A 27,763-nucleotide genomic window follows, 5' to 3' on the forward strand; every position below is an offset into this window, starting at 1 on the left:
TTCCCTCCTTTCTCCCTCTTCAAAATTTCATTGCAGGCAAGCTTCCAACAGTGGGAATATAAGAGCAGAAAAGTAGGGGGAGAGAGGAGTTTTTGCGCTTCGAAAAAAATTCCTACACCTGAGATTAGGGATAGTGACCTCCTAATGGTCACGTTAAACACCTTCTGATTAGGATCTCTAATCCCCTGGGTGGCTTCACAGTTTTTACTTTTTGTTTTAGACTTTGAGAAAAGGAAACTTTACGCATGGCTAGCGCAAAAGCCACTGGACCTAACTGAAATTTGGTAGGTTCAGTCAGCTCCATAGGGCCTGCCAGGTCTCCAAATTCCATGAATTTATGTGGTAGCACAAAAAAAAATTATAGCTCTTTACTTTGACAGATTTTCTTGGAAAAAGCAAATTTTACCTGTGGCTAGCACAAAAGCCACTGGACCTAACAGTCTGAACTTTGGCAGGCTTACTCAGCTCTATAAGGGCTGCCAGGTCCCCAAATTCCATGCACATATGTGGAAGCACACACACAAAAAATAGCTCTTTGCTTTGACACATTTTCTTGAAAGTAGCAAATTGTACCTGTGATTAGCACAAAACCCACTGGACCTAACTGCCTGAAATTTGGCATGTTCACTCAGCTCCATGGGGGCTACCAACCCTCCAAATTGCATGTATTTATTTTACTCCCCCCCAAAGCTATGGCCATTTCCGTTTTCCAATGCAAGTCAATGGGAAAATGTAAAAAAATGGCAATTGGGACAGCTCAAAAGATCCGGGGCACAGCTCAAAAAAGATCTGGGGCCCATGCCCCTGATGGGCTGGATAAAGTCCTCACATGGTGCCTTTACCATACTGGTCATAAGTAAGAACTGGCCCACAGAAAGCTTTAATATCATCTTTTTAAGAAAGCATTAAATATGAGATAATAGGAAGTAACATAATGCTCGGATGCTCATTGAATAACTAGTATTTTTCACTTGTTGCTTGGATCAATAGATTTCTCTTGCTCCTAATCAGAAGAGGTTTAATTTTGCTTTTTAATCTTTGCAGGTTTGTACCTCATGTGGACTTTCACCCAAGTGGTACATGTATCGCTTCGGCTGGCACAGACAACACAGTGAAAGTATGGGATGTTAGGATGAATAGGCTTCTGCAACATTATCAAGGTAATGACAAGCAGCACCCTGTCAGATTCGTCCTTTGTTAAGCGTAGGGCTGGATTCTCAAGCAGAAGTGAATACTTAATAGTGAATAATCTGCTTCCCCTCACAAGTTAGATATATCAGGAGGGACTTCACCCACTTGCATGCAGAACTTTGGTTCAGAACCATTGGCTTTAAATGCAAGACATTTCCATTTTTTATATAATAGGACGTTATTTAAAAAAAAATAAGTACAAACACGAAGAAGACGATTTCTAGGAGGCCTCTTTCATGGTTACATCATTTTGCAGAGAGAGTGCTAGTTTCTATTTAAATACGGTGTTTTCTTTGTCTAATACACTTCACCAGACTACGAAACATCAAATTCACAATAAAAGATCACTACACGTGTAGGGAATTCATATAAATGAGTTGGATTTGAGGCTTCGCATTCTATTAAAATATATATATATACTGATGCTGCTTTAGGTTGCTTTCAATCTAAAAACATATTGCATACCATAATCAGCCAGTATTATTTGTTTTATTGGTTTCCATCATAAAGGCTGCAGAATTGCTCTACCATTCTGCATCAGCAAAATGTCATTTAAAAGCCTGTGGTATCTAGGCTATATTTTTGCAGTTTAGTGTTATCAGTGTTGCTCATAAATTTTGCACTTCTAAGAGGCGGCCTGTGGCAAACCGGTTTTGTGGGATCGGTTCCAGCTTCTTCCTCCTGATGAAGTGGACAAGGTGCTTTCATCTGTACGGCCGACCACCTGCTTACTTGATCCTTGCCCATCTTGGCTCATTATGGGCTGCAGAGAGAGACTGGGTGAGGGGATCAGGGCGGTGGTGAACGCCTCCCTTGAGGAGGGAGTGATGCCATCAGCCCTCAAGGAGGCAGTGATAAGACCGCTCTTAAAGAAGCCCTCCTTGGATCCTCAAGTTTTGAACAACTTTCGCCCAGTCTCAAATCTGCCATTTTTGGACAAGGTGATTGAGCGGGTGGTGGTGGTGCAGTTGAAGGCACACTTGGAAGAAACTGATTATCTAGACCCATTTCAGTCGGGCTTCAGGCTTGGGCATGGGACAGAAACGGCCTTGGTCGCCTTGGTAGATGATATGAGGAGGGCTCTGGATAGGGGTGAATGCTCCTTCCTTGTTCTCCTCGACCTCTCAGCGGCTTTTGATACCGTTGACCATGGTATCCTCCTGGATCGCCTGGAGGGGTTGGGCATTGGAGACACCATATTGCGGTGGTTCCGGTCCTTCCTCTCCGGCAGGTACCAGAGGGTAGTTCTGGGAGAGGAGGTTTCGGACCGGTGGCCACTTACTTGTGGGGTGCCACAGGGTTCCATCCTCTCCCCGATGCTATTTAACATCTATGTGAAGCCACTGGGGGCTATCATCAGGAGGTTTGGGGTGCAGTGTCATCAATATGCGGATGACACGCAGCTCTACCTCTCATTCAAACCTTCACCAAGGTTGGCTGTAGAATCCCCGTCCAAATGTCTGGAGACGGTGAGTGGCTGGATGGGGAGGAATAAGCTGAAGCTGAACCCTGACAAGACCGAGGTACTTTTGGTGGGAGACAAGAGGAGGTTGGGGGATGTTGACCTGGTGTTGAATGGGGTATGGCTACCCTTGAAAGACCAGGTCCGCAGCCTGGGGGTCATTTTAGACTCCCAGCTGTCCATGGAGGCTCAGGTGTCAGCTGTGAGCCGGACAGCGCTGTATCAACTCCTTCTGATACGGCGGCTGCGCCCCTTCCTTCCCGACCATCTGCTCCCATCGGTAGTACATGCCCTGGTCTCCTCTTGTTTAGACTACTGTAATGTGCTCTACGTGGGTTTTACCCTTGAAGACAGTTTGGAAGCTGCAGCTGGTACAGAATGCAGCGGCTCGCCTGATTAAAGGCAGCCGCCGGCGAGATCACATCACTCCAGTGCTGAAGGAGTTGCACTGGTTACCAGTTGTTTTCCGGGCCAAATTCAAGGTGTTGGTTTTGACCTTTAAAACCCTATATGGTTCTGGCCCAACCTATCTTAAGGAGCGCCTCCAGCAGCACCAGACAGGCCACTTAACAAGATCAGCCTCGGATGGCCTTCTCTCTGTCCCATCAGCCAGGACAGCTAGACTGGTGGGGACGAGGGAGAGGGCCTTTTCTGTAGTGGCCCCCACTCTGTGGAACTCCCTCCCTAGGGAACTCCGTCATGCCCCCTCTTTAATGAGCTTCCGTCGTGCATTAAAAACGTGGTTGTTCAGGCAGGCATTTGGGGTGGGTTAGGGTATTTTAGAAAACGTTTTTATTGTAGAATTTTATTGTTTTAAACTGTTTTATTGTATGTTGTACATCGCCCAGAGTGGCTGGGTGACCAGCCAGATGGGCGATTAATAAATTTAATAATAATAATAATAATAAACTTCCTCTTACCGCTCAGCTGCCTGGCTCAAGGCTTCCTGGGCTGCCTTTGACATCAGTGCAGCTAACCACACAGCACTGAGATAGGCACAACAGTCAAGGAAGAGAACACAACCATGAAAAGGGAGGAGGACGAGGAGGAGGAGGAGGGAAGTGCAGAAGAACATAAATACAGCCTGTTGAGCAGAAGGGCTCCAGGCTAGTTTTATTGCTAAAACTGGCTCTACTTTTTACTGCTTGTATTTTTGTTAAAAACTAAAGGGGTATGCTGTATGCCTCTTGAATTTCTGTATGTCAGCCAAAGTAATTAATTAGAGCTTAATTAATTGTTTGTTGGTGGTGTTTTTTTGTTTTTAAATTGCAATGATTGGGAACCTCTGAGACAGATTTCCATTAATTGGTGCAGCTTTCACCGTTTATTTTTGTGCCAGTTTTTGTAGAACATCAGTCTGTTTCCTGAGGGTGCTTAGAAAACGTTTGGTATCTTGTGACAGTCATGAGCAGAACGATTGTCTTTCAACCATTCTCTGTTTAAATGGTTTTGTGCCTTAGACATCTTTTTATTTCATTTGGTATCTTTTTAGGTAAATCCATGTTAGTAATGTGTGCCCTTTTTTGATTTTTTTTAGTACACAGTGCTTCAGTGAACTGCCTGTCCTTTCACTCTTCTGGAAACTACCTCATTACTGCTTCCAATGATTCAACTCTAAAAATACTAGATTTACTAGAGGGAAGGCTGCTCTATACACTTCATGGCCACCAGGTGAGGAGAGTTGCTTTAGAAACAAATGGTTGGTTTGTGTAGCCCTTGTAAACCTCTATGCACACAGTTTATAACACAATCTGTGTACTCTACAGCTATTCATTCATTTACACATCTGTAATGGCCCAAAAGAAACACATCATTTTCAAACTTGACATACACTTGTTTTTTAAACATATGTGAAGATCCTCTATGTGAGAAAAAGGTTGCACATGAAATAAGGTTGCAATCCTATGGCCCCTGGGAGGATGTCTTGGATCTCCCCCTCTGAGGTCAGAGAGAGCGCGCTCTGATCTTAGAGCAGGGGATCCAACTGTGTAAATCCCCTCCCAGTTCCTGCAGAAAATCTCCCTCCCTTGCTTCTCTGGTGGTGGAGCTCCAGTTTCAATAAATGATCCTATATATCAGGGGAGGATCAGGGGAAGGCTTTGGTCAACGGAAGCCTTCCCATACTCTTGAAATGCCTCTGGAATTGGGGGAAAGATAGGCCATCCCTGGAGCTGGTGCTCCCATTGCAACCACTGGGAGGGAAATCATAAAGGAGTATGGTGGTGGGAACCAGTAGGGGCTGAAAAGAAAAGCACCACTTCTCCCTCCCTTCTGGTCTGCTGGTGTGAGCCCAGCAGGGCTTTGGATAAGGTGGTTCCTCTACCTTTGGATCTCCCCCAGCCCCTTGGTAGGATTGCACAAACAGATTTGTTTTTATTTAGTCGGTTTATAAACTTTCCTTCAGGACAGGTCTCCCAGGATGGTATACAGAATAAAAATTAAAAGCCATAAAATCAATAGAGTCAAAAAATCCATTAAGAGATAGAGACCAGATTTGGACGAGCCACAGTGCATGTGGGTGCCAGGTTGCATATCCAAGCCCCGCTCAGGGGTTGTCATGATGTGTGAACCCGGCATTTGTGGATTATGCAAGGGTTAAAACAGACTATGGGTTGTGCAAGGGTTGTTTGAAACCTTCCCATAACCCATGCTTGCTGGGTTTGCACAAACGACAGGCCCTGAGTAGGGGTTTCATGGCAGCTGCGCACGCCTCAGCTTCACATTATTTAATCCATAGTGGGCTGTCGTGTTGTGCAAATGGCCCCATTGGAACACAACTAAGATGAGCTATAGGCATGTTGGGATGCCTGGGCAAGTAATAGGTGATTACTGAGCACCAAAAAGACATCAAGGTTGCCACAAGGCAAGCTTCTCAGGGGAGGGGAATTCAAATAAGGGTGCCATGATTGAGCGAGACTTCTCCCTGGTCACCATGTGCCCTCTGGGTCCCATGTGGACCTAGAGGCATCCTTGAGAAATGAAGATGGCAGGGTGTGGGTGCTTTACTTTGCAGCATTGCCTGGTAAAAATGTAAACAAACAAAATAGAGGGTTTGTTAGTGCTGCCTAATAAACTTGGGGAGAGTGGAGTGACACTGGGGGTGGCTGTGGAGGAAAAAATCAAGGCAGCACAGGGGAGGAGGATAATGGAGTGACCAGGGGCAGGGCAGGATGTAGTAACTGGTGCAGGGGATGCAGAGCAATAGGGAGTGACACAGAAAGAAGGCACAGAGCAAACAGGAAGGTGGACACCCCCCCCAACACACACACTTTGCTTTTTCGTGGGGTGTGGGTAAAACTCTGATCCAGTAGGATTTCACTTAAGTGAAAACACTCTTAAATAAAACCATCATTTCACTTGCTTTCTTTAAGCTAACAACAAGTGTTGTTAGTGACTACGGATAAAAACAGTGTTAACGATGCAAGGATTTCTAAATCAAGTGTCAAGTCTGTGGGGAATATTAGTCACCCAGATGAACAGCTTGTTAATTTTTTAATAATTTACATATTCGTGCTGAAGACACTGCCCGGCTCAGATTTGGTTCTTATTCTGACATCTGACTGGTGCTCTGGGACAATTACTCATGAGAAAAGCCTTGGATTCTTTAGATACGCTTTGACATAACTATTGATGTACCAGGAATTCATTACCAGCTGATTAGCTCTAGTTTACATATGGAAGGCTGCCAAGTTTACATTGCTGTCTTCAGTTATAATGGTGCTTACTCTTCATGCCAGCAGGATTGTTAAGGAAAAGAAGTTAACGCTCTGCTCACACATGCAGCTGCAAAATTTGGTCTGCTGTGATTGCTTCTTGAGTGTCTCTGTTTATGGAATACTTTCCCCTTGAAATACAAACAAGACTTGGAATGAACACATAGATCCATTGCTGACATTTCACTTGTATAGAACAGGAATGTTCCAGAACCAAATCATTTTTGGGAGGTCACTAAAACCAGTGCAAATGTACATACATATCCAGAGCCCATCTAGAGGAGTCGGCTGCCAGGGCTTGGGAGGCCATAGGGTTCTGCAGATCCCAGCTTCTCTCTTCCCTTCCCACCAGAACATCCCCTTCCTCCCCAAAGTCATGAGGTGCTACCTCGGAAAGCAGGCTGTATGGTTCTTTCTGCAGCTGCTGTGAGTGGGTGGGGGGAGGGATTGAATCCCAAGAGTCCCTATCCCAAAGTCATAGGACCATCTATGGCCTTGGGAGGGGGACTCTGAAATATCCTATGGTATCTGGGATGCTTTCCGAGGGACCATGGGATCGCTCTCCCCGTAATAAAGGCATAGCTGTAATCATGATCGATACTGTTGAATAGGGCCATACAAGAATGTAACAGCAAAATGAGAGCCTATTCCAAAGGATGAACTAGGATGAATAAGGTCCAGTTGGGATGACTTGAGTACAATTTTATTTATCTTTTGAAAAATATTTTCAATACTGCCTTTTGAGGCAAAGCCTCCTCAAGGTGGTTTACTAAATAAAACCAAAAAACAATAAAATATAGAATATAATCATTGCGGGGGGCGGGGAGAGGAGACATCACCAAGAGGACATGGGAGATTGACCTGAAACTCTATCCCCCCCAGTGTGATATTTTTATTTAAAAGATTTTAAATTTTATTTAAGAATTTCTATACCACCTTTTGATGTACAACCCCCCCCCCAACCAGAAAATGATCTAAAACATACAACATTAGGGGTACAATCCTATGCAAGTTTAGACAGAAAAATGTCCTACAGCTCTCAGCATGCCCCAACCAGCCATGCTGGCTAGGGCATGCTGGGAGTTGTAGGACTTTTTTCTGTCTAAACTTGCATAGGATTGCGCCCTAAAATAATAAAATACAGTCATGATCCAGGGCAAGTTAAAATCAGATACCAGTAACTGGAATTAAACATCAGCAAAGACCTGGGTACCAAAATAAGTTTTCAAGAGGCACCAAAAGATCAGCAATGCTGGCGCCTCTCTGAGTTCAAGGGGAAGACCATTCCACAAGGAGACTGCCACCACAGAGAAGGCCCATTTCCTGGTTGCTGTCAAATGCACCTCCAAACTGTGGCACAACCAGGAGGACCTCCCCAGCCGATCAAAGTGATTTAGCAGGACAGTAAGGGAGAAGACATTCCTTCAGGTAAATGATTGACTTCATACAAAACAACAGACATAAAAGTTGTGTTCTACAGCATGTCTGCATCCAAAGTTGAGAAATTAACATCTCAATTTGGGCCAAAAATGGGGTAGTGAGCAGAAGTGTATTAGAATAACGAAGTCCAACAATGGCACGGAAAGCCCTGAAGACCTCAAAGGAGGGTCTGGAACCAGAAGATCGCAAACTAGATAAAACAACTAAGGCAGGAATGGGTTGAAGTAACAAAACCTTGAGAAAATGGTTACGGAAATGACAGATGAACTTACTGATACTGTAAAAACAGCAGGCAATCCATTAGAACTAGGAGCGAGTCAACAAAAATGATAATATCCTGGGAGAACCACAAGCCTAGCTATACTGCAACTGGACAGCTCAGCCTTGAATCTAAGGACCAGTCTGGCTGATAAATTATCTCGGGGCAGGGTATAAAATTTTAAAATTGTTTTAAGTTTTAATTGTAAGTTGCCTTGGAGGCTCTAGTTGAGTCAAAATGTAACTCATACATTTAATAAAAACAACAACAATGAAAACAATAGAAATAATTATAATAAAAATAGTAAGCATTGTAAAAAAAATGATAGGGAGAAGTACCCCCCAGCAACTTCGTCATATATTTTTAGTCTGTTCAATATATACTATATCAGTGGTGATTTTGTCTTCACAGGGACCGGCTACCTGCGTTTCTTTTTCAAGAACAGGAGACTTGTTTGCTTCTGGGGGCTTTGATGAGCAGGTATCTACTTTAAATTTTCTTAAATTGTGTTTATTTGATACATTTTTTTAAAATCAAAGTCTAATACTGTGTTGGGGTGTCTCCCCATGGAGGTAAACCAGGTTGAACTGAAATCAGGGAAAAGGAGTGGCAGTGAGTTACATAACTTTAAAATAGTCATGTGGTTATTTTTCTGTTTATTTGGTTTTCCATGTTTTCAAGCCTGCTTCTGCCTTCCAAAAGATTGGAATTTCTTTTACAAGCTGTTTAATGAGATTTAGAAAATTAATTAACTACCTTTCTATAAAAGTGCTCAAGGCAGAGTACAATAGGGTTTATATTACAACCAGAACCTAAGCGGCATTTTAAAGCCTTGGGAGAACAGAAACTTGTTAACTTGGTGTCAAAAATAGAAATGTTCCCTGGTGGGATTGTTCTATAAATTGCAGCACTGCTACCTAGGTAGTCCTGCCCTGATACTTTTATTTATTTATTTATTAAATTTATTAATCGCCCATCTGGCCAGTCACCCAGCCACTCTGGGCGATGTACAACAATAAAAACAGTTTATACAATAAAATTCAACATTAAAAACATCACGTTTCTAAAATTACCCTAGCCCACCCCAACTGCTTGCCTGAACAACCATGTTTTTAATGCATGGCGGAAGCTCATTAAAGAGGGTGCATGGCGGAGTTCTCTAGGGAGGGAGTTCCACAGAGTGGGGGCCACCACAGAGAAAGCCCTCTCCCTCAGCCTCACCAGCCTAGCTGTCCTGGCTGATGGGACAGAGAGAAGGCCATCCGAGGCTGATCTTGTTGAGCGGCCTATCTGGTGTTGCTGGAGGCGCTCCTTGAGATAGGCTGGGTTGGAACCGTATAGGGTTTTAAAGGTCAAAACCAACACCTTGAATTTGGCCCGGAAAACAACTGGTAGCCAGTGCAGCTCCTTCAGCACTGGAATGATGTGATCTCGCTGGTGGCTGCCTTTAATCAGACGAGCCGTCGCGTTCTGTACCAGCTGCAGCTTCCGAACCATCTTCAAGGGTAACCCCACGTAGAGTGCATTACAGTAGTCTAAACGAGAGGAGACCAGGGCATGTACTACCGATGGGAGCAGATGGTCGGGAAGGAAGGGGCGCAGCCACCGTATCAGATGGGGTTGGTACAGCACTGTCCAGCTCACAGCTGACACCTGAGCCTCCATGGACAGCTGGGAGTCTAAGATGACCCCCAAGCTGCGGACCTGGTCTTTCAAGGGTAACCATACCCCATTCAACACCAGGTCAACATCCCCCAACACCAGGTCAACATCCCTCCTCTTGTCTCCCACCAAAAGTACCTCGGTCTTGTCAGGGTTCAGCTTCAGCTTATTCCTCCCCATCCAGCCACTCACCGTCTCCAGACATTTGGACAGGGATTCTACAGCCAACCTTGGTGAAGATTTGAACGAGAGGTAGAGCTGCGTGTCATCCGCGTACTGATGATACCACACCCCAAACCTCCTGATGATAGCCCCCAGCGGCTTCACATAGATGTTAAATAGCATCGGGGAGAGGATGGAACCCTGTGGCACCCCACAAGTGAGCGGCCGTGGGGCCAAAACCTCCTCTCCCAGTGCCCCTCCAGGCGGTCCAGGAGGATACCGTGGTCAATGGTATCAAAAGCCACTGAGAGGTTGAGGAGAACAAGGAAGGAGCATTCACCCCTATCCAGAGCCCTCCTCATATCATCCACCAAGGCGACCAAGGCCGTTTCTGTCCCATGCCCAGGCCTGAAGCCCGACTGAAATGGATCTAGATACTTCTAGATCTAGCATCACAACTGGGTGAAACTTCCCACCTGATCTAAAAGCACAGGAAGACATATATTAGAAAAGTTATTCCCTAAGGCAGGGGTACGCAACGCTTGCATAATCCTAAGACAGACCATGGGTTACCTGAGGGTTGTTTAGTCCTTCCTCGCATAAGCCACGCTAGGCAGGTTCGCACAACATGATGACCCCTGAGTGGGGCTTGTAGGTTAAATAACCCACAGTAAGGCTGCAGTGTGTGGCCACCATTTTGAATATGCAAGCCCCACAGTGGGACGTTGTGTCATGTGAATAGCCCCATTATCTGTATGTTTTACAGGTTTCAGTTAGACTTGCTCAAAGGGTATGTGTGGTGTATGTTTTCTTCTGTTTCCCTAGGAAACATTATTGTAAATAATGAGTGTTTGGTTTGTATTGCGCGTGTGTGTGTGTGGTTATTTCTAGTGTTAACACTAAATGGGGCGGGCGGGGGGAGGGTCAACCGTCTGTGATTGAAGGCTTATTAGATACAGCCCCAAATGTACCTGCATGGTCGTACTGTTTTTGAAAGCAATTTTTTATGTTGTCAGTTTATTTATTTATCTTTCTTTTGCTTTTGGACATTCATTATAGCTTCCATGGAGGCTTCCAGGCAATTTGAATCCAGCCTGAGACTTGCTTAGCTTTAACAATGTAACACCATCATGTGCCCCAAACTGTTCTGAGCCAATTCTTCAAAAGCTGAAATTTAATAGCTGTTTATTGAGGCCCCAATAGAGTACTTTTATAATGTAAGTTCTGTATTTGAGTAATATTATTTTAGGTATGGGTAATGCTTCATTGCATTCTGGCAAATCACTTTTATTATTTTATTCTGGCAAAGATGTTCTCTTAGTTCTGTGAACACTGACATTATTTCCAGATGACTACTAAAATAGTTGCAGGCATGAAAACTGTTTCAGGTTGGCTTTATTTTGCAGGTGATGGTATGGAAAACAAACTTTGATGCTGCTGATTATGGTGATGTACTAAAAACACGCAAATACAGTATGAACGTGAATGGTGCTGATTATGGCGATGTGCTGAAAACACAGAAATTGAGTATGAATGGGAATGGTGCCTTTAACAATATGGTAAGTTGATGTCATTGATATCAGTTCTAGAACTTTAGGTACTCTGGCTCCTATGCAGTGTTTGGGAGTACTGGTGGTTCCAGCTTTCTCGGGTAAGAAATTTAGATTGCCTTCTTTCTCCGTATTCGCAATCCCAGTTGAACTTCCCGCTGCATGTCAGTGGTAATGAAAAGTCAGACCCAGTAAAATCAAGACAATATGGAATTGTATCCAACTCATATTGGTTGTCAGAAATGTTTAACTTTTACAGATTTATACATCTTCAGACTTATTTATTTATTTATTTTAAGATACTTGTATGCCACCTTTAAGGGAAAAATCCTTTCAAGGTGACTAAAGCCTCTCAATCCCTAATTCATCAGTGGGCGTAATTTTGGGCCCAGAGTTTGAAAGCAGTCTTTTCCCTTTACAGCAAGCTGGCTTTCTAAGCATTGTCCATATATTCTATGGTGTATTCCCCTTATTCTTATTTTTCTCAGCCATTTTGTACTATGAAGCTACTGTCCTATAACACTGTCCTGGTTTTCATTATTCTTTGTAAGGAGAGTCAGCATTCACTAGGACTTGTGCTCTGACCTTTCTGCCAGTTTTTGAAAAAATACCTCTTGCCTAACAGTTGTCCCTCAAATGAGATAGTGTGCTCTATTATAATTCATAGTTGCTCAATATTATGTTACTTGTGGAGGCAAAAGAATATATGTGTTTTGTAAAAATTGGCAGTGCAGGTCAACAGTCTTAGAATTTGGAGCTTTACAATGCTGAACACTCTCTTAGAAACAAACGGCCAGATTAAATGAGAATGGTGACAAGAAAGAAAGTTGGCAGCAAAGGAGAAGTGGTAGGAATCTTTACTAATAATTCTTTCCTTGTCCTGTGTAAGTCTAGAATATAAATTAATGGAAATTAGGAAGAAAAGCAGGACGCTAAGCTCTCTCAAGGAAGTCAGTTAACAGAGATAAACAGTGGGCTGCTTTGCATGATCGCCACAACCCACTGTAGCATATTTAAGCTATGGTGGGTTGTGGTGCCTGTCAGCAGCCATTTTGAATATTCAAGTTGTGGCAGGTGGTCATCGTGGCTTATTGTGTCCTGCGACCCCCACGAGGGTGGCTTGTGTGAAGGTTAAACAACCCTCGCATAACCCTAAAACAGCATATGGGTTATGCGAGGGCTGTTTAACCCTCATATAAGCCACCCTTGCTGGGATCGCATGATATGATAAGCCACAGCAACTGCCTGCTGTGGCCTGAATATTCAAAAGTGCATCTGGCACACCTCACACCCCACCGTGGTTTAAATAAGCCATGGTGGGTTATGGTAGTATAAACCCAGTCAGTGTAGTTATTTTGTTATCCTGTTATATTGTCCTCTTCCCCGAATTCAGCATAGACAAGAGTTTTTAAAACTGGTTTCTAGTGGATAGAATTCTTCAAATATGAATGTAAGCAAACTATGAGAACTTTAACCACTTCATCATGTAACTTATTCAAACAGGAAAGGAAAATACTTCTGGTACAGCTATGGAGGGTACTTTCAGATGAGACTTTTATTGTGCTGTTCTCTTTTCTCTTTCAAGCAATTTTACTGTGGGTTCAGATGTTGCCATTTTCCATTTGTAAGCCTCCCATGTTTCCCACCACTTCTTCTGCCTTTTTTCTTAGCAAAGAAAATCAGTTAAGGATGGAAAGATGGAATAACTCCACAATGGCTTTTGATTGGTAGTGCTAGGAGCCCTCTTTTTGGAAGCACCCTAAGCTTGAAGTAGAAAGGGTCACAAAATGTGACACTGATAAGCAAAACCACAACACCTCTTGGTGGAAGTTGTTGCTGACAATTTTTTTCACATTTTGGATGGATGAAACATATTTCTAGTATGTGTATTGGTCTGCATCAAAACTTATTTCTGTCACAGTATTTCTGATGCAACTTTGTCGAAGAAATGCTCATAATATGCTTTCAGTGTTTAATGCCAGTTAACCTCTGCCACTAAGGGTCATACAACTTATGATGATGATCCTATATGAAGATCATCTCTGTATAAGGGGAAATATATATGCTGTCACTTCTGAAGTGCAGTGTATACTGTATGTGTGTGTGTGTGTCATGTACAAATAGGCTGGCTTCCCGGCATAGGCACTTGCAGCAAAACTCACATGCTGCTCCTCATGCCTGGGCTTTCCTGTACAGAGTTTGATGTGGCCCTGGCATAAAGTTAGATGGAATGGTTTGCTAATTTGTTTATCCTGCCTATGTTAGCAATTCCACCTGGTGGGGCTGGACTATGAGCAGTAAAATAATAACGTGTGTCCTTCAGTTATGCAGCACTGGTAAAAGTCGACTTGCTGAAACTCTTAAGAATCAGGATCTTATCCATTAGACTTACACTATATAGATACAATGATAAATTAAAATAATCATAAAGCACCTTGTACAGTGGAAAATACTATAGAAGCGTTAATGATAAACTTGTGTGGGGGAATGGAGGGCCCATTGTGGATTCCCCCCTCCATGAATGGATGCCTATGAACAGTATTACGCTGAAAGGCAAAATCTGTGTGAACATTGCTGGAAATACCTGTGAACTGCAGTGGGCCCAAATCTGAAGCTTCTGTTCTTACATAACTTGGCTGCAGTATCTGCGGATTTTGCATCCATTTTTCATCCGGGAGGAGTTAGTGTATCCGGTTCTTTGGGTACAGAGGTTTCTAAAATTAATTATATTAAAAGACTGGAACATTGTCATGTTCCCCCCAGGCGCCCCCCCCAGCCTTTATTAGAAAAGGAACCTTCTGCTCCTCTCAGATAAATAAAAAAATGCAATAAGAATCCATATTTCAAATGAGTAAACCTCCGGTTGCTATGTAAGACAGTCTACTTTCTTCACTTTGCCAGTGGTCTGATGGACTGTTCGTATTGCTGACTATAACATTTTGTTCCTTTATCTAGTTAGTCTTTATGTAAGCAAATTCTTCCCAAACTACTCATATGCCAGATGTGCTTTTTGTTCTGACCTCGTGGTTCTCAAATTAGGAATGCATTCTAATTTTGGCATCGGTTCACCTTTCTCTCTCTCTCTCTCTCTCTCTCTCTCTCTCTCCAGCATCTTGCTATTGTATTTGTGGGGGAGTACTATAAACCATTTCCTTGGAACTTGGCGATCCCATTAGGAGTAAATCAAACTAAATAGTTAATACCATTTAGAGTCCTCTGATGCTTTTGTTTGAGAAAATATACTATTGCTTAAAAACAAACGTATATTTCTATACAGCACAATCCTATGCAATTGTGCTCAATTAATTGTGCTCTCAATTAATGTATTTTATTTAAAGTGTATTTTATCCTAACTCCTCCAGTGTTTGAGCAGTTTGTAAAATAACAATGTAAATAGCATAATCTTAAAAAATAAGACCACATTTGCAGAACTTTGAGCCATCTTCCCATAATCAAAACTTGATTATGTATTGTTCTTACATATTGTTGTAAAGACATTTTTTGCTTTGATTGTACAGCACCTTGCTGAACATGATTATTATATACATATGATTTATTATTACATGCATTTATCTGACATTGTTTTACTTCAGGCTGAACCCAATTGTCATCAGGTTTGCCATTCAAATTCAGTACAGTATTTAGAGGTATATGGATTTCTTGGGTTATTCTCCTGTTACCTTGACCTGTGTGATAGATCAGCCTTTTACTTCACATCATGTATTTTATGGGTCTGTTTTCTACAAAAGTTAATGCCTCAATAAATTGTTGCTAAGGTTCTGTTCAGTTTTTGCTTTGCCCTAGCAAAGGCGGAACTCCACTGGATGTCAGTCTTACTCTCCGTGTGGAGCTAGAGTGAAAATGCCTTTTACTCAAAGCCAAAATAGCTAGTCTGAAGGGGGATTAAATGAAATTCTAATGTTAATTTCTCCATCACCCCCCATAAGTTCCTAAAGAAGTTATCTGATGCGTTTGACATTTCTACAATCCCCATAACTTTTGGTACTTTGCCTGTTAATGGGTTTTCTAGACCCAACCAGGCCTAGGCATTTTGGGGGGAGGGTAGGCATATCATTTTCACTCTGTTAAGGTGGCCAGAGTATTCTTCCTCATGCTTGGAAATCCCCTAAACAGAAAACTGCTGAGAGCTCAGTAAGCAAGACTCTTTTATGTGTTTTCAGCAATTTTCATTGGACAGTATTTGAGAAAAGCCAGATGGGCCAGGAAGTGATCCAGCAAGTGTGTCGTAAGAAAACTGTTGTAGCATAGTGGAAAAGAAACAGCTGTGAACTAGGAAGTCCCTGGTTCAAATCTCACCTCTACCATGAATTTACTAGGTGACCCTAAGAGGGCTCTCAGCTCTCCCTATCTGTAAAGTGGGGCTAAGAATACGGATCTTACAGAATTGCTGTAAGGATTATAGCAATGTAATGTATGTGAAGTGCTTTAAACACTCAAATGCGAAGTATGATTGTTGAATATTATGTTTCAATGAAGAACGGCTGCTCTTTAGACCTCAATGAAGATGATGTCCTTGAAACAACTTGTGAATAAAGTTCAGTCTGTGCAGGCCCAAATAAGTTGCTTGGCCAACCCCCCCCCCCCCCCCCAGTTAACAAGAATCATGTATAGTGTGGGTGTATGATAGAATTTTCAAATAAAGGCTGACTTCTCCTTCCCAGCCCACAGTTTAGTGGAGGCTATAAATAATTCAAGTATGTTGATTCCTTATTGTTAGTAACAGTACTAACAATTGCTTGCCTATCCTACCATTTAGTGTTCTTCTGTTCTTTGAATATTTCCCTTACCTGTTAAGTAGGCACTTGCTCAAATACCTTTGTTCTTTTGTGCTGAATAAATTGTGCACTAGAACAATTAACTAAAATAGACTTAATGCCTGAACTAGGGTAATTACATAGTACCCCTTCCAAATAGTCCCTATTTAGAATTCTGCATATTGGCTGTGAACAGGCTCTAAAAAAGCACCTTGAATTTAATTTTGCTCTGTGTAGCTAGGTAACCATTGAGTTAAGTGTCATTGGGGCTGTTCTCATGTAATGGCAGCATTTGGCGGCAAAGTGTGGGTTAGTTAATTAACCCACGATTTGTCGGGATGTGCACTGCATGTGAGCCACTTCTGGTTTGCAGCAGCAACCTACGAATGCTCTGTTCATAGGTTGTTTAGTGTGCCATCTGAACCCAGACACTTCAGGTTATTCATTAATCTAAGAACAAACCATGGGTTAACTTTGAGTTGTTTAACCCACGAACAATCCATACTGTTCAGGTTTGGACATTATGCTGACAACCTACGAATGGGGTATTTGTAGGTTGTAGCTGCAAACTGGAAGCGGCTCACAAACTGGAAGCAGCTTGCACACAGTGCGTGTCCCCACAAATTATGGGTTAATTAACCCACAATTTGCCACTGAATGCCGCCGTTACGTACGAACCAGGTCACTGTCTTTACACCCATGTGTGTTTTTTTTGATTTAGAGGGTCTGAAGGTTCCAGCTTCCTTGGCTGAAAATAATGAAGTTAAACCATCAGTTTGGGGAAGCCATTGTTTCAAAGGGACCGGTAGAAGCAATGGTGGGTCAGGTACCTATTATGCTTGTCGAGCCGGATGCCTGGTTGTCCTTTCACTCAACTCTTGGTGCAGCTGTGCCTACTAAACTCCCTGCTGTTCCCCCCCACCCCCGATAGCTCTAGTCAGACAAGTGAAATTGTTCTTCTGAATCAAATTATGAAGACTTAGAAAAGCCACTTGAAATTAAGGAACAGTGGCAAATGTCGGGAAGATAAGGGTGAATGATGAAAGCTCCTGTTCTTCATTTCTTGAATGTATTCTTTAAGACAGCCTTCCCCAACCTGGTGCCTTCCAGATGTTTTTGACCACAACTCCCAGGATTCTTGCCCATTGGCCATGGTGGCTGGGGCTGATGGGATTTGAAGCCCACCACATCTGGAGTACACCAGCTTGGAGAAGGAAGCTTTCAGATAACTTGTGGTGCAGAACCCCTGGTGTGGGACTGCCTAGTTGGATATCTGGGTGGTTCTTTGCATTGTGTTCAGTTTCAAAGGCCTGCAGCTGACTTTTGAAAATCTTGTGGAGAATGCTAATGAGTAATTGTAGGAAATGTGGAATAACACAAACCGTCTTGGAATGTCTCCTTGTAGAAACCGATGGACGCTGTCAGTAGTGGGATTCAGAAACCTGGAATTTACAGACAAGAAAAGGTAAAGTCAAACATTGTTTAGTTTAGATAATTTTTCTGCTGTTTAATTGTGATGAGTAGAAGCAAGTCTTCATGAGTATTTTGACAGAACCCTTTGTCATGGAGCTCACTTCTGAACTTTGTTGACAAAGGCATACTTTGCAAACTATGAAAAGAGTTGCCAGTGACATGTTCCCTGTGTGTGCCCACAATGAACATCAGGATGCTTGATGAAGGGCAGATGGCTGTCTGCAAACATGTGGCTAGCAGCATCCCAGGAGCCTCAGTGGTCCAAGACTCCTGGGCATGCAGGCACAGATCTCCCTTTCAGTTATAGTGAAAAACCGGCACGTGTCTCAAGTCTCCTATATGTGAAATAGCTCCAGGTAAGGATTTGAACCTGCATCTTTCTGAATTCCACACTTCCCGTGGGTGGACTATCCTGGCCTATATGGGCTGTGTACAGGGCAATAAATGGCTAGTAATTATTGAAGGAGGAAGTGTTACGTGGGTTGAGCTGGAAAGCCTGACTCAGTATTCAGTTGGCTAGGGAAAGTACAGTTTGTGTGCTGTAACAGTTTTATTAAAAATTAAAATAAAGTTGTGCTTATCAGTAGTGTATATTCATACATAAATTATCAAAATATAAGTTAATTAGGGCGCAGTCCTGTGAGACGGAAGCCCCCAAACTTGGAGGCTTCCATGTATCCAATGCCCTGCCGAGCTGTTGCCGGCAGGGCAGAAGGAGTGATGGATGCGATTTTAGCCTCTCTGTCTTCCGCGTTTTGCTTTTCCCTCTCGGCAGGCCTCTGAGCCTATCTAGAGAAGATGTGCTGGCGGGGGCAGGATGGGGCTGGAGAGGCCATAGGATTCCTTGTATCCTGACCTTTCCTCTCTCTTCCCCACCTGCCAGCATGTCCTCTTTCTAACCTCTCTGAGGCCACTTCTGCGACCTCGGGAAGCAGCTGTCACAATTCTTTCTGCAGTGGCTGCAAGGGGGAGGGGGCAGGGGGAAGGATCGGATACCGGAGTCCCCCTTCCAAGGACATTGTAGTAGTGTCTATGGCCTCAGAGGAGGGACTTTGTAGAATCCTACAGTCCCTGGGATGCTCTCCCATAGGATTGCTCTCTTAAGTCCATTCCAAAGATCAGTTGAGTTTTATTGAAGCAACGGTGCCCAGTGGAGAAGCATTTCTTTTGTACGCCAGATTTCAAGCTCTGAGGAACAGGTGCTGGATAACTCTCCCAGGCTTTAACGTTATAAAACCCTTAGATTGTTTAGAAGTTTCTGTTCTTGAGATTCTGTGGTTATATTCCATTTTTGATTTAGTTATGTTTAGTTTAGTTATGTCATTTCATAGATTGTATTAAATCTTAAGTGCTGGATTGGGAGAGAGTTGGTGGGCTGGTTTGGAAGTAGAATATCGATGTGTCAGTGAGGTGCATTCATGGTGCAGTGCACAAATTGGTGGGCTGCACTGGCACAACTCTTCACAGTGGATTGGGCAACATTTCTTCTTTGAATGTCTTTTCCCACAATTTTTTAAAACCTTCACGTGGGATGGTAAGCAATGTCCCTTCATCTTCTAGCAATTGGAGATGGATTTTGGAGAAAACCCAGATAAACAAAAAATACAAGTAACGGAAACTGCAGGATCGGTCAGAAGGCAGCAAGAACGGATAGATGAGGCCAGTCTTGCCAGTACCCTTCAGCATATTGTAGGACAGCTGGATGTTCTCACCCAGGTATGGCATACTGTCAGGATACTTGATGAACCTCCCTTCATAAAACTTGTGTTGATAGCCTCAAAGAAGAATCAGTGTTGAGAAGCTGATGGAGAAGTCTTCTGGGATATTCCATTTCAAGGTCGGGTCTTGAACAGTAATTCCTTTTATACTTGCCTTGTCCACAAGTAATGGGAAGAAATGTGGATGCTTATGATTCACAGGTAGTATGTTTTAAATTTCATCTATCAGCCCAGTTTTTATTTGATTACCAATAAGTCACAAATGTTTAATCCATGAGCTGCTGTACATGATGCACAAGTAGTTACTCTGTGTGCTCATGGCAAAATAACCCCTTGTGTTGGACTTCACAAATGACAGCCATCATGTTTTCCCCTATGTGGACATGATCTTAGGGTGGCCCTATTGGGAAGGGGTTGAGGTGATTTTTTAAAATGTTTTTTTAAACCTTAACTGCTGCCTCTCTTCACAGAGTGCAGAGCAGCACTACTTGGTAAGAGCTTTTTTAAAAGGTGTATGGGGCAGAGTTGCCTAGCTAGCACGTCCTTTGAAATTCTTGTCACAGACTAGAAAACTCGTAAGACCCAGCTTCTGCTGTCACCTGGCAGAGGTAAGCTACTTTTGGGTGACCAAAGGTATTAGGTGCCACTTGTGCTGTACCTTACTTGTAAATAGCTCCCAGCAGGGTATGGAAGCAATGTTCTTGTTCCTCTTTCCATTGTGTGGGTCCCTCCATTTTTCTCCAGTATATCCAGTCGCCTGTCCAAAGATTACAAATTGTACAACAAATTGAATGTGCATTCACCCACCAGAACCAATTAGGGAAATGAAATGCAGTTCCTAAGTGTGTGCAGTAACCTTGTGGAACATGTATTCTGTTGGTAAATGTATGACCTGTTAGAGATGAAAGTAATATTTAGAGGAACCACCCTTGAGTTGAGGTTGCCAAAACAGACTGATAATTTTAATAGATTCTGTAATTTGGTGAGACATGCCTATATTTAGTTCCCACTTCAGCTACTTGAGCATAATGTCAGGAAGGGGGGGGGGGGTTAAAACAAAATCAGAAAACGAAATTGAATATTTAGAATGCTCAGGAATCATGAAATACTTGCATTTTTTTTATCCACACCATTATATTCTAAATGATAAAATGCAGTATTGTGGCTTACAGTTTTGTATTGTGCTCTGAATGCTTCACTAGAGCTCAGACTGAATCCATCATCCTTGTCTGTCAAAGACTTCGTATCTGCAGTAGTCATTGTATGCACGTGGCTTTATTTTAATTCTGCCTCTGTGTATGGGGAGAAAACTGTTCAGTTGTCACAGCCTAGAATGCACTAAACTTCAAAATGAACTCAATTCATATTTTGGTCTTTGAGTGCAGGTGTTTTCTTTGATTATGTTGCGAGTTGACTTTAGTGCCTCATACTGTGGCAAAATGGCAGGAAATAAATGTTTGTTTAATTAACTTTAATTTATTATTGTGTTAAGTAGCTTCATTCTGCCAGTCACATATTCTTTCATTTTATTTAAATGTCACCCTGTAATAAAAAGATCTCAGGGTGGGTCACACAATAAAACAGGTTAGAAACAACAACAATAATGCAAAAAATTTAAAAGGCCTCAGGAAATAAAATCACAATAATGAAAGATTGAAAGGCCTGGGAGAAGAGAAATGGCTTCGTCTGGCACTGAAAAGGTAACACTATAGGTGCTTGGCAAGACTCTTTGGGGAGGCCATTCCATAAATGAGAGGGCCTCTCTCTTGTAGCCACATGCTCAGCTTCATTTGGTGGAGGTTCCCGGAAAAGATGAGTTAAAGGTCCAGGTAGGAACATATGGGAGGAGATGTTCCTTTAGATACTCTGGCCCTAAGCTGTTCAGGGTTTTAAAGGTCAACACTAACACTTTGAATTGGACCTGGAAACACACTGGAAGGCAGTGCAGCCTAATTATATTAGGAACATTGAAGCTGGACTGGTCTTGTACCCTGCAAAATGGGATGTGCACAGGCAGCACATAGGAGTGTTTGCTTTTTCAGTTAAAATACTTCAGCTAAAGAAGGGAAGTTGTATTGGCACAAGATAGGGGCTAGTGAATATATTCTTAAAGATGACTTCTTGAGAAATTAGGCATACATCTTGAAAGTCTCAGTGAATGAGTGAGTTGGTGGGATATTATGTTGAAGAGATCAGATCAAGCAAGGCAGCTATGCCAGTATTGCATCCAAAAATTGTGATCCTAATGCTTGGAGTTGTTGTCCAGGAGATTAGTCCGGAGAAAATATCCTAGAAGGATCTAGCACAGGGTATTTAGTAGGGCAGGAGTTGCAATTGCCTGTAGTCCTTCTGTAATCCTTATATTTCTCTTACAATTCTTTCACTTCTGTATGCGAAGACACACAATGTGAATACAAGCCTTTTATTCTTTGTTTATAACATTAAAAAATAAAAATGGCAGAAATTCACACTAAGATAATTTAACTCTAAGTTATGTCTTGCATTGAAAACTTCACTAAGTTCCCTTGTAGTGGGGTGTGTGTCTTGTATGTTGTACCTCCATGGTGACAAATTCCGGGGGTTAGCTATGCTACAACAGACACAAAGAGTAAGTCTTGTGGCACGTTTATCAAGAGAGATTTATTGTGACATAAGCATTATTTTGATCAGTACCACAGAAGATCACTAGAGGGCTCTAAAATATAACATGCTATATTGAAAGAGAAGCTGTATACGTGCATTATACGTTCTAATATATCTGAACTTCATAGTCAGGCTTTTACATGATCACTTTAAATATGTATGTTTATCATTCATAGAAGACTTAAGAATGATTAAGGAGGCTATTATTGCCAGCTGTCATACTACTGCTTGATGTCTAATATTTCACATCTGTAAGTAGGCCTGTTTGGCATCATTCAGCTCATCTTGCAGAACATTCCTCTCCTAAGTCGGCACTTTACCACACACGCGGTATATGGTAGTAATACAAGAAGTAGTAATTTTGGTATATGTTGAAACATGGTAGCCCATTTTAGCCTGTTTTGTATGTGAATGGTGAATCTAAATAGTCCTGGCTTTATTATGCTTTCACTGCTGTAGACACCTATAAAGACCAACATCTGGTCACACTTCAGTATGACAAGAAAGAAACCCTGGGACATGGCTAGGCAGATAGGGCCTGGCTTGGCTCTCACTGGCTCCTCTTTCTGTGGGAGCAGGCAAGATCTGCTGTCATCCCAGACACTTGGATTGCTTGCAAGGAAGGCACTACCATGTGTACTTCTCAATGTGTACTTCTACTTTCTTCAATAAAAGTTAATTGTTACAATTCATTCCTTCGGGGCAGAGTAAAACACATGAATAATGACGTTACCGCGAGGGCAGAAATGCCCACCACCCCTGACACTGGGTGGAGTGGCCCCCAGGGGAGTCCATGGAAAGGGAGCCCCCCCCCCACATAAAGAGCCCCATTTGAGAGAGTATGACTTCTCTTCTTACCAAATGCATTTTCTGGTTTGCAGAAATGGGGGGTGGGCAGATTTGGAAAAGCAGATGTGTCCTACATCTTTCGCGACCTGAGGCAATGGTCTCAATGAATAGGGGGGAGGTATGGGGAGTGGGAGTGGGGTACTGACTGTAATTCATACCTTCCCTGCCCATCAAATGTGATAGGCCTTTAGCTCATATGCAATTACAGGCTGTATTTTCTTGAAACAGTGACTTCTCCAAAGGGGGCAGAATTATGGCTTTGTACGGGATTCTTTCGTAAATTTTAATTGAGTCTACTTTTCCAATTTTGGAATTGTGATATTAAATTATGGAGAGCAGCAAGAACATATGCATAACATAGTGGCTGGGTTCAGACAACATGATAACCCACACTCAAGGGTTGAATGTGGGTTGTTGTTGAAACATGGGTTATTGTGTTGTCTGAACCCAATTCAGTGAGAAAATGTTCTTCTGTTTACCAGTCTGCTTTACCCCTGTGTTGTGCCAGCATCCTGCATATGAATTTAGATGTTTTAAATTTTGCAGTATCTTTCTTTGTGTGACATTTTTGTTATGATTTTATTCTGTTGTAAGTCTCTTCGTTAGGCAAAAACCTAGCCTATATGCCTGAATATAAATAAGAAGTGCAGCACAGTCTGGTCCTCTGCGTGCTTACTCAGAAGTAAGTCCCACTGAGTTCAGTTTTGTCCCAGGTAGTGGCGCATGCAGTTGTAGTTTTAAATTGCTAGTCTTACAACACCCTTTTCACTTTGCAGACTGTTTCCATTCTAGAACAAAGGTTGACATTAACAGAAGACAAGCTGAAGGAGTGCCTTGAGAATCAACAAAAGATTGCTCAAAGTAAATCCAACTGATTCTCCAGGGAGCTGATGAAGCCCTTGTTGTTGGGGTGCGTGCAAATTCGAAGAATTTTGTGTGAATGGTTTTTAAAATGAAAGTATTTCCTATTTTATTAGAATAAATTGTACAGCTAAGAGTGTCTGTAAATACATTTCTATTAAGATTAAACTTTCTTTCCTTACTAAATGGTGGCCATTTGTGATGCTTGTCTTTACCATCCTAGCTCACACATTCAGGTGTTGAGAGGTTGTTCCTTTGAAAGTTACGTCAGCCTCAGTTCTCAGAGCTGCTATATTAAGGACTGGACGTCCTCACGTTGGAAATGATAAGTTTCTAGAACCCGCTGGAGAAGACTTGTTGAAATCCTGTGTGTGGGTGCATACGTGCGTTTGAGAACACTGTGGGAGTTTGTTTTCAGACATAGAATTACCAAAACACTGGAGGAGTTCTTCATTCCAAATTCACTGCAAGCATTCCAAGTAGAAATGTGACTCACCCTTTTGGGAGATTCCGCTTGAAGTCTCAAGTGCCAGAAGATCTTAAAATCTGAATGTCAATGGCTTACAAAGAGGTTGCAGGATGCTGGATCTGCATATATTTCTTTCAGTACATTGGAGCTGAGAATAACAAGTTTGGCTGTAAGATGAAACACACCAGCAAAGCAGATCCAGATTCGATCCCAATTACTTTTAATGTGAACATTACTTGTCTAACAATCCAATATCAGACGCCATGACTACTTTTTCTCCATGTGTGTCTGTAGAGTCTGGTAGCTTTGCATGCATGTTCAAGATCAGAGATTTGTTTGCATGCATGTTCAAGATCAGAGATTTGCCTGCATGTTCAAGATCAGAGATTTGTTTTGGCATAGCCACATGTTTGTCATACTGATAAGAGTAGTTGTGATCACCTTACATATATTGGGATGATGACTCCGGGCCCCGTTGGGTGTCCCTTTTGTGGTGTGGGAGCCACTGCAGTGCAGCAGCTTCTTTCCCTGCTGCAAAGGTAGCTTCGCAAGCTCCGGCTCATGTGGAAGGAGTCCGTAACTTAGAAGCTGGGGCAACACTGGTGTGGGAAGGAGCTGAACTGTAGACTTCCCTCATATCCACAGGGCATCTGATGTTCCTTGAGGAGAAGGCTGTCAACTGCTGCTAGTCCTGACGGCTATATGTTACCTCCAGTATCAGAGACAGTGTGCCTATGTACAGCAGTTGCTGAGGAACATGGGTGGGGGGGTGCTGTTGCACTCATGTCCTGCTTGTGGGCTTCCCACGGGCATCTGGTTGACTACTGTGTGAATAGAATGCTGGACTGGATAGGCCTTTGGTTGGATGCAGCGTGGCTCTTCTTATGTTCTTACTCAAGCAGCGTAGGAAGGGGCTATGCTGCAGCATCTCCACTGCTATAAAGGTAAGCTGTGTGATGTTTGTCCTTGCTTAGCTGTGAAAGTGCTCTTGACCCTTCCTGATATCTTCATTATTGCCAATTTTAAAGACAAACCTGCACTACTATAGCTCTTTTTATCCCAACCCCCAACAGATTCCTCCTACACTCTCTCTCTCTCTCTCTCTCTCTCTCTCTCTCTCTCTCACACACACACACACACACACACACACACACACAAACTCACTTTTTACATTCCTTAGAACCAGATCTCTTCTCTGACCCCTTCCTTTCCATGGGAGTCTATGTCTGTCTGTGTTTTACTGAAACCTTAAGTCTTTTTGGAGGTTAATTATTTCCATCTGGGAGATTTTTGGTGGTTTTATTTTTTAACTTTTTCTTCATTTGCCAATCCCATAAAAGATCCTCATCTCCTTCCATTATACTGCATTCCGGCCTTCTCAGAAAGTCTGTTAAGAGCTGCAGGTTATTTTGCTTCTTGGCTTGAAATGAAAGGAGGGAGAGAAGATTTGTTCCTTGCTTTGTTTTTGCAGGCAATTTCTTCCCCCAAACACCTTGCCCAGGGGTCTTTTGCACATTACAGGAAATGGTCAAAGAGGAAGCAAGGGTGGCTTGTTACTACACGAGCGCCAGATGTAGAAACAGCTTGGCATCTCCCCATGCCTAATGTGCCCTGTCCCCTTCTGCATCTTTCTAGCAAGAAAGAGAAAAGAGCGCACGTGACTCTTGCTTTCTTTTTTGCCACTATGTAATGTGCAGAAACGCTCTTCCTTGTAGGGTGGTGTTTCTTCCCTCCAAGGTACCTTCTGTGATAACACATTTGGAAAGTAATCTTCTGTACTGGAAACCTTGGAAGCCTTGCATGGAAACCTTGGGAATTTGCTGGTGAGTCAATGTCAAACAATGCCAAGCATTACCATTAAAAAAAAAAAAAAAAATCACCCTTCTCCAGGGTGCTCAGGGTATTGTCCATGGCATTCTATCCTTAGTTTTACAACAAGCTTGTGAGGCTAGCTGGGCTAAAGATGGTGACTTTGGGTTAGCCCCCCAGTGAACTACATAGCTGAGCAGGGATTTGAATCCAAGACTCCTTAGTCTCAAGTCCAACCCTCTAGTCACTTTATCACGTTGGCTTTCCTCCAGAAGCAAGTCCCATAGAGTTCAGTGGGGCTTAATTGCGGCTAAGTGTGCACAAGATTGCATTCTTACACCAACTTTATATGTGCCTTAACCAGTGTGGGGCCTCTTCTAGGGATGCTCCCATGCTGCTCCAGGCTTTTTGTTCAGGTGCTTTGTCCAGATACTGTGTTCCCAAGCATGGACCTCTCAAGGGTTCAGACATTGGCTGAAGCCCCTAAATGTACTCAGACTGGTGTGGGAAGCAACTGCAGGGGCAGCTGTGACTATAGGATTAAACGTGTATGAATAAAGGCATTTAACTTAGAATATGGGTGGGCAATGTGTGGCCCTCCAGATGTTGGACTGCACCTCAAGCCCTAGCCAGCATAGCCAGTGGAGAGGGCTGATGGGAGTTGCAGTCCAACAGCATTTGAAGAGCCACATGATCTGGCCCTTCCATTGCCAATCCAATGATCTGGCAGCATTTGGCAAAGGATTAAATGAAGTGTCATTTGTAGCATCAGAACGTGCTGTGTTGGTGAGCTACTTTAGAAGAGTAGGAATCCAGCTAGTGGGCTATCTCTCATTCCCTTTTGGAAGTGGACCTCTACAAAACATGGCTGGAGACCACAGTCTGAACCACTACTCTCTTCATCTAGATTTCATCCTTTTGATAGACAGATGTGTTGTCTTCAGTTTCCAATCAAATGTGCTGTCTGTTCAATACCACTCATACATTATGATCATTAATGGGTACCACCCGTATTATTCAAATGTGTGTGTGTGTGTGTCTATATATGCATGACCAAGTACTTTGTCAAACTTTAAACAGGATATTCCTACTCTGGTGCAGGGGAGGGTGGGTAGCTATAAATATACCCTCACTCCTTGCATTTAGCTCTTTTTCCCGACAATGAAACATCTGTGCTGATCATTTTACAAAGCTCCTAGTTCAGGAAGCAACTGAATAAATCGGGGGGGGGGGGGCTGTTGCAAATTCCTGAGTAAACGTTCCAACAGTGAGAGCAGCTCATTTAGGGAATTATTTGTGTGGCTGATCCTGGGGAAGATGACAAAGGGTTAAGGATTCTGTTTGGATCTCTGAGGCAATTGCTAAGCCAAGTTCCTAAAAAAGCAGTTTTAATTTGTTGCCGTTAGGTTTGCCAAACATATGACCTCACTAAAGTTTTTAGTAACAGCTCTTTTTACTCAGATTGGTCCCTAGGGGAGCTACATATGCCAGAGGGCTGAAGCGAAGGGAGGTTTTTTGGCTGTTATGGGCATGGAACATGTTAAAACATACTCGTATATTGTGGAGGGGGAAAAAAGCTGTCTTTAAGCAATGCCCACTTTTCTTCCTGTCTAGGAGTTTACATTGATGCAATACCGTGTTTAATTCATAATTATGTTGGAAGACATATACAGTGCTATATGAGTGGTGGTGATGGCTGTGGGTTGGATGTTCAGTACAAGTTGGCT

General features: G+C 42.8%; 1 protein-coding gene across 6 annotated transcripts in view; it reads left to right on the plus strand.

Annotated features, from left to right (window-relative positions):
* Positions 1 to 27,225, plus strand: part of POC1A (POC1 centriolar protein A) — a 39,465-nt gene extending 12,240 nt beyond the window's left edge. For all 6 annotated transcript variants that reach the window (XM_084839717.1, XM_084839718.1, XM_084839716.1 and 3 more), the window contains 7 exons: positions 1,045 to 1,160; positions 4,191 to 4,324; positions 8,477 to 8,545; positions 11,296 to 11,448; positions 17,620 to 17,679; positions 19,248 to 19,403; positions 23,674 to 27,225. In XM_084839717.1, coding sequence (XP_084695843.1) covers positions 1,045 to 1,160; positions 4,191 to 4,324; positions 8,477 to 8,545; positions 11,296 to 11,448; positions 17,620 to 17,679; positions 19,248 to 19,403; positions 23,674 to 23,772 — 787 coding nt within the window. In that variant the 3' untranslated portion in view covers positions 23,773 to 27,225. The remainder of the gene's footprint in view (positions 1 to 1,044; positions 1,161 to 4,190; positions 4,325 to 8,476; positions 8,546 to 11,295; positions 11,449 to 17,619; positions 17,680 to 19,247; positions 19,404 to 23,673) is intronic.
* The last annotated feature ends 538 nt before the right edge of the window (positions 27,226 to 27,763 follow it).

The sequence above is a fragment of the Heloderma suspectum genome, chromosome 2 (assembly GCF_057233095.1).
Source record: "Heloderma suspectum isolate Gila_16-S chromosome 2, 16-S_ref, whole genome shotgun sequence".
NCBI lineage: Eukaryota > Metazoa > Chordata > Lepidosauria > Squamata > Helodermatidae > Heloderma > Heloderma suspectum.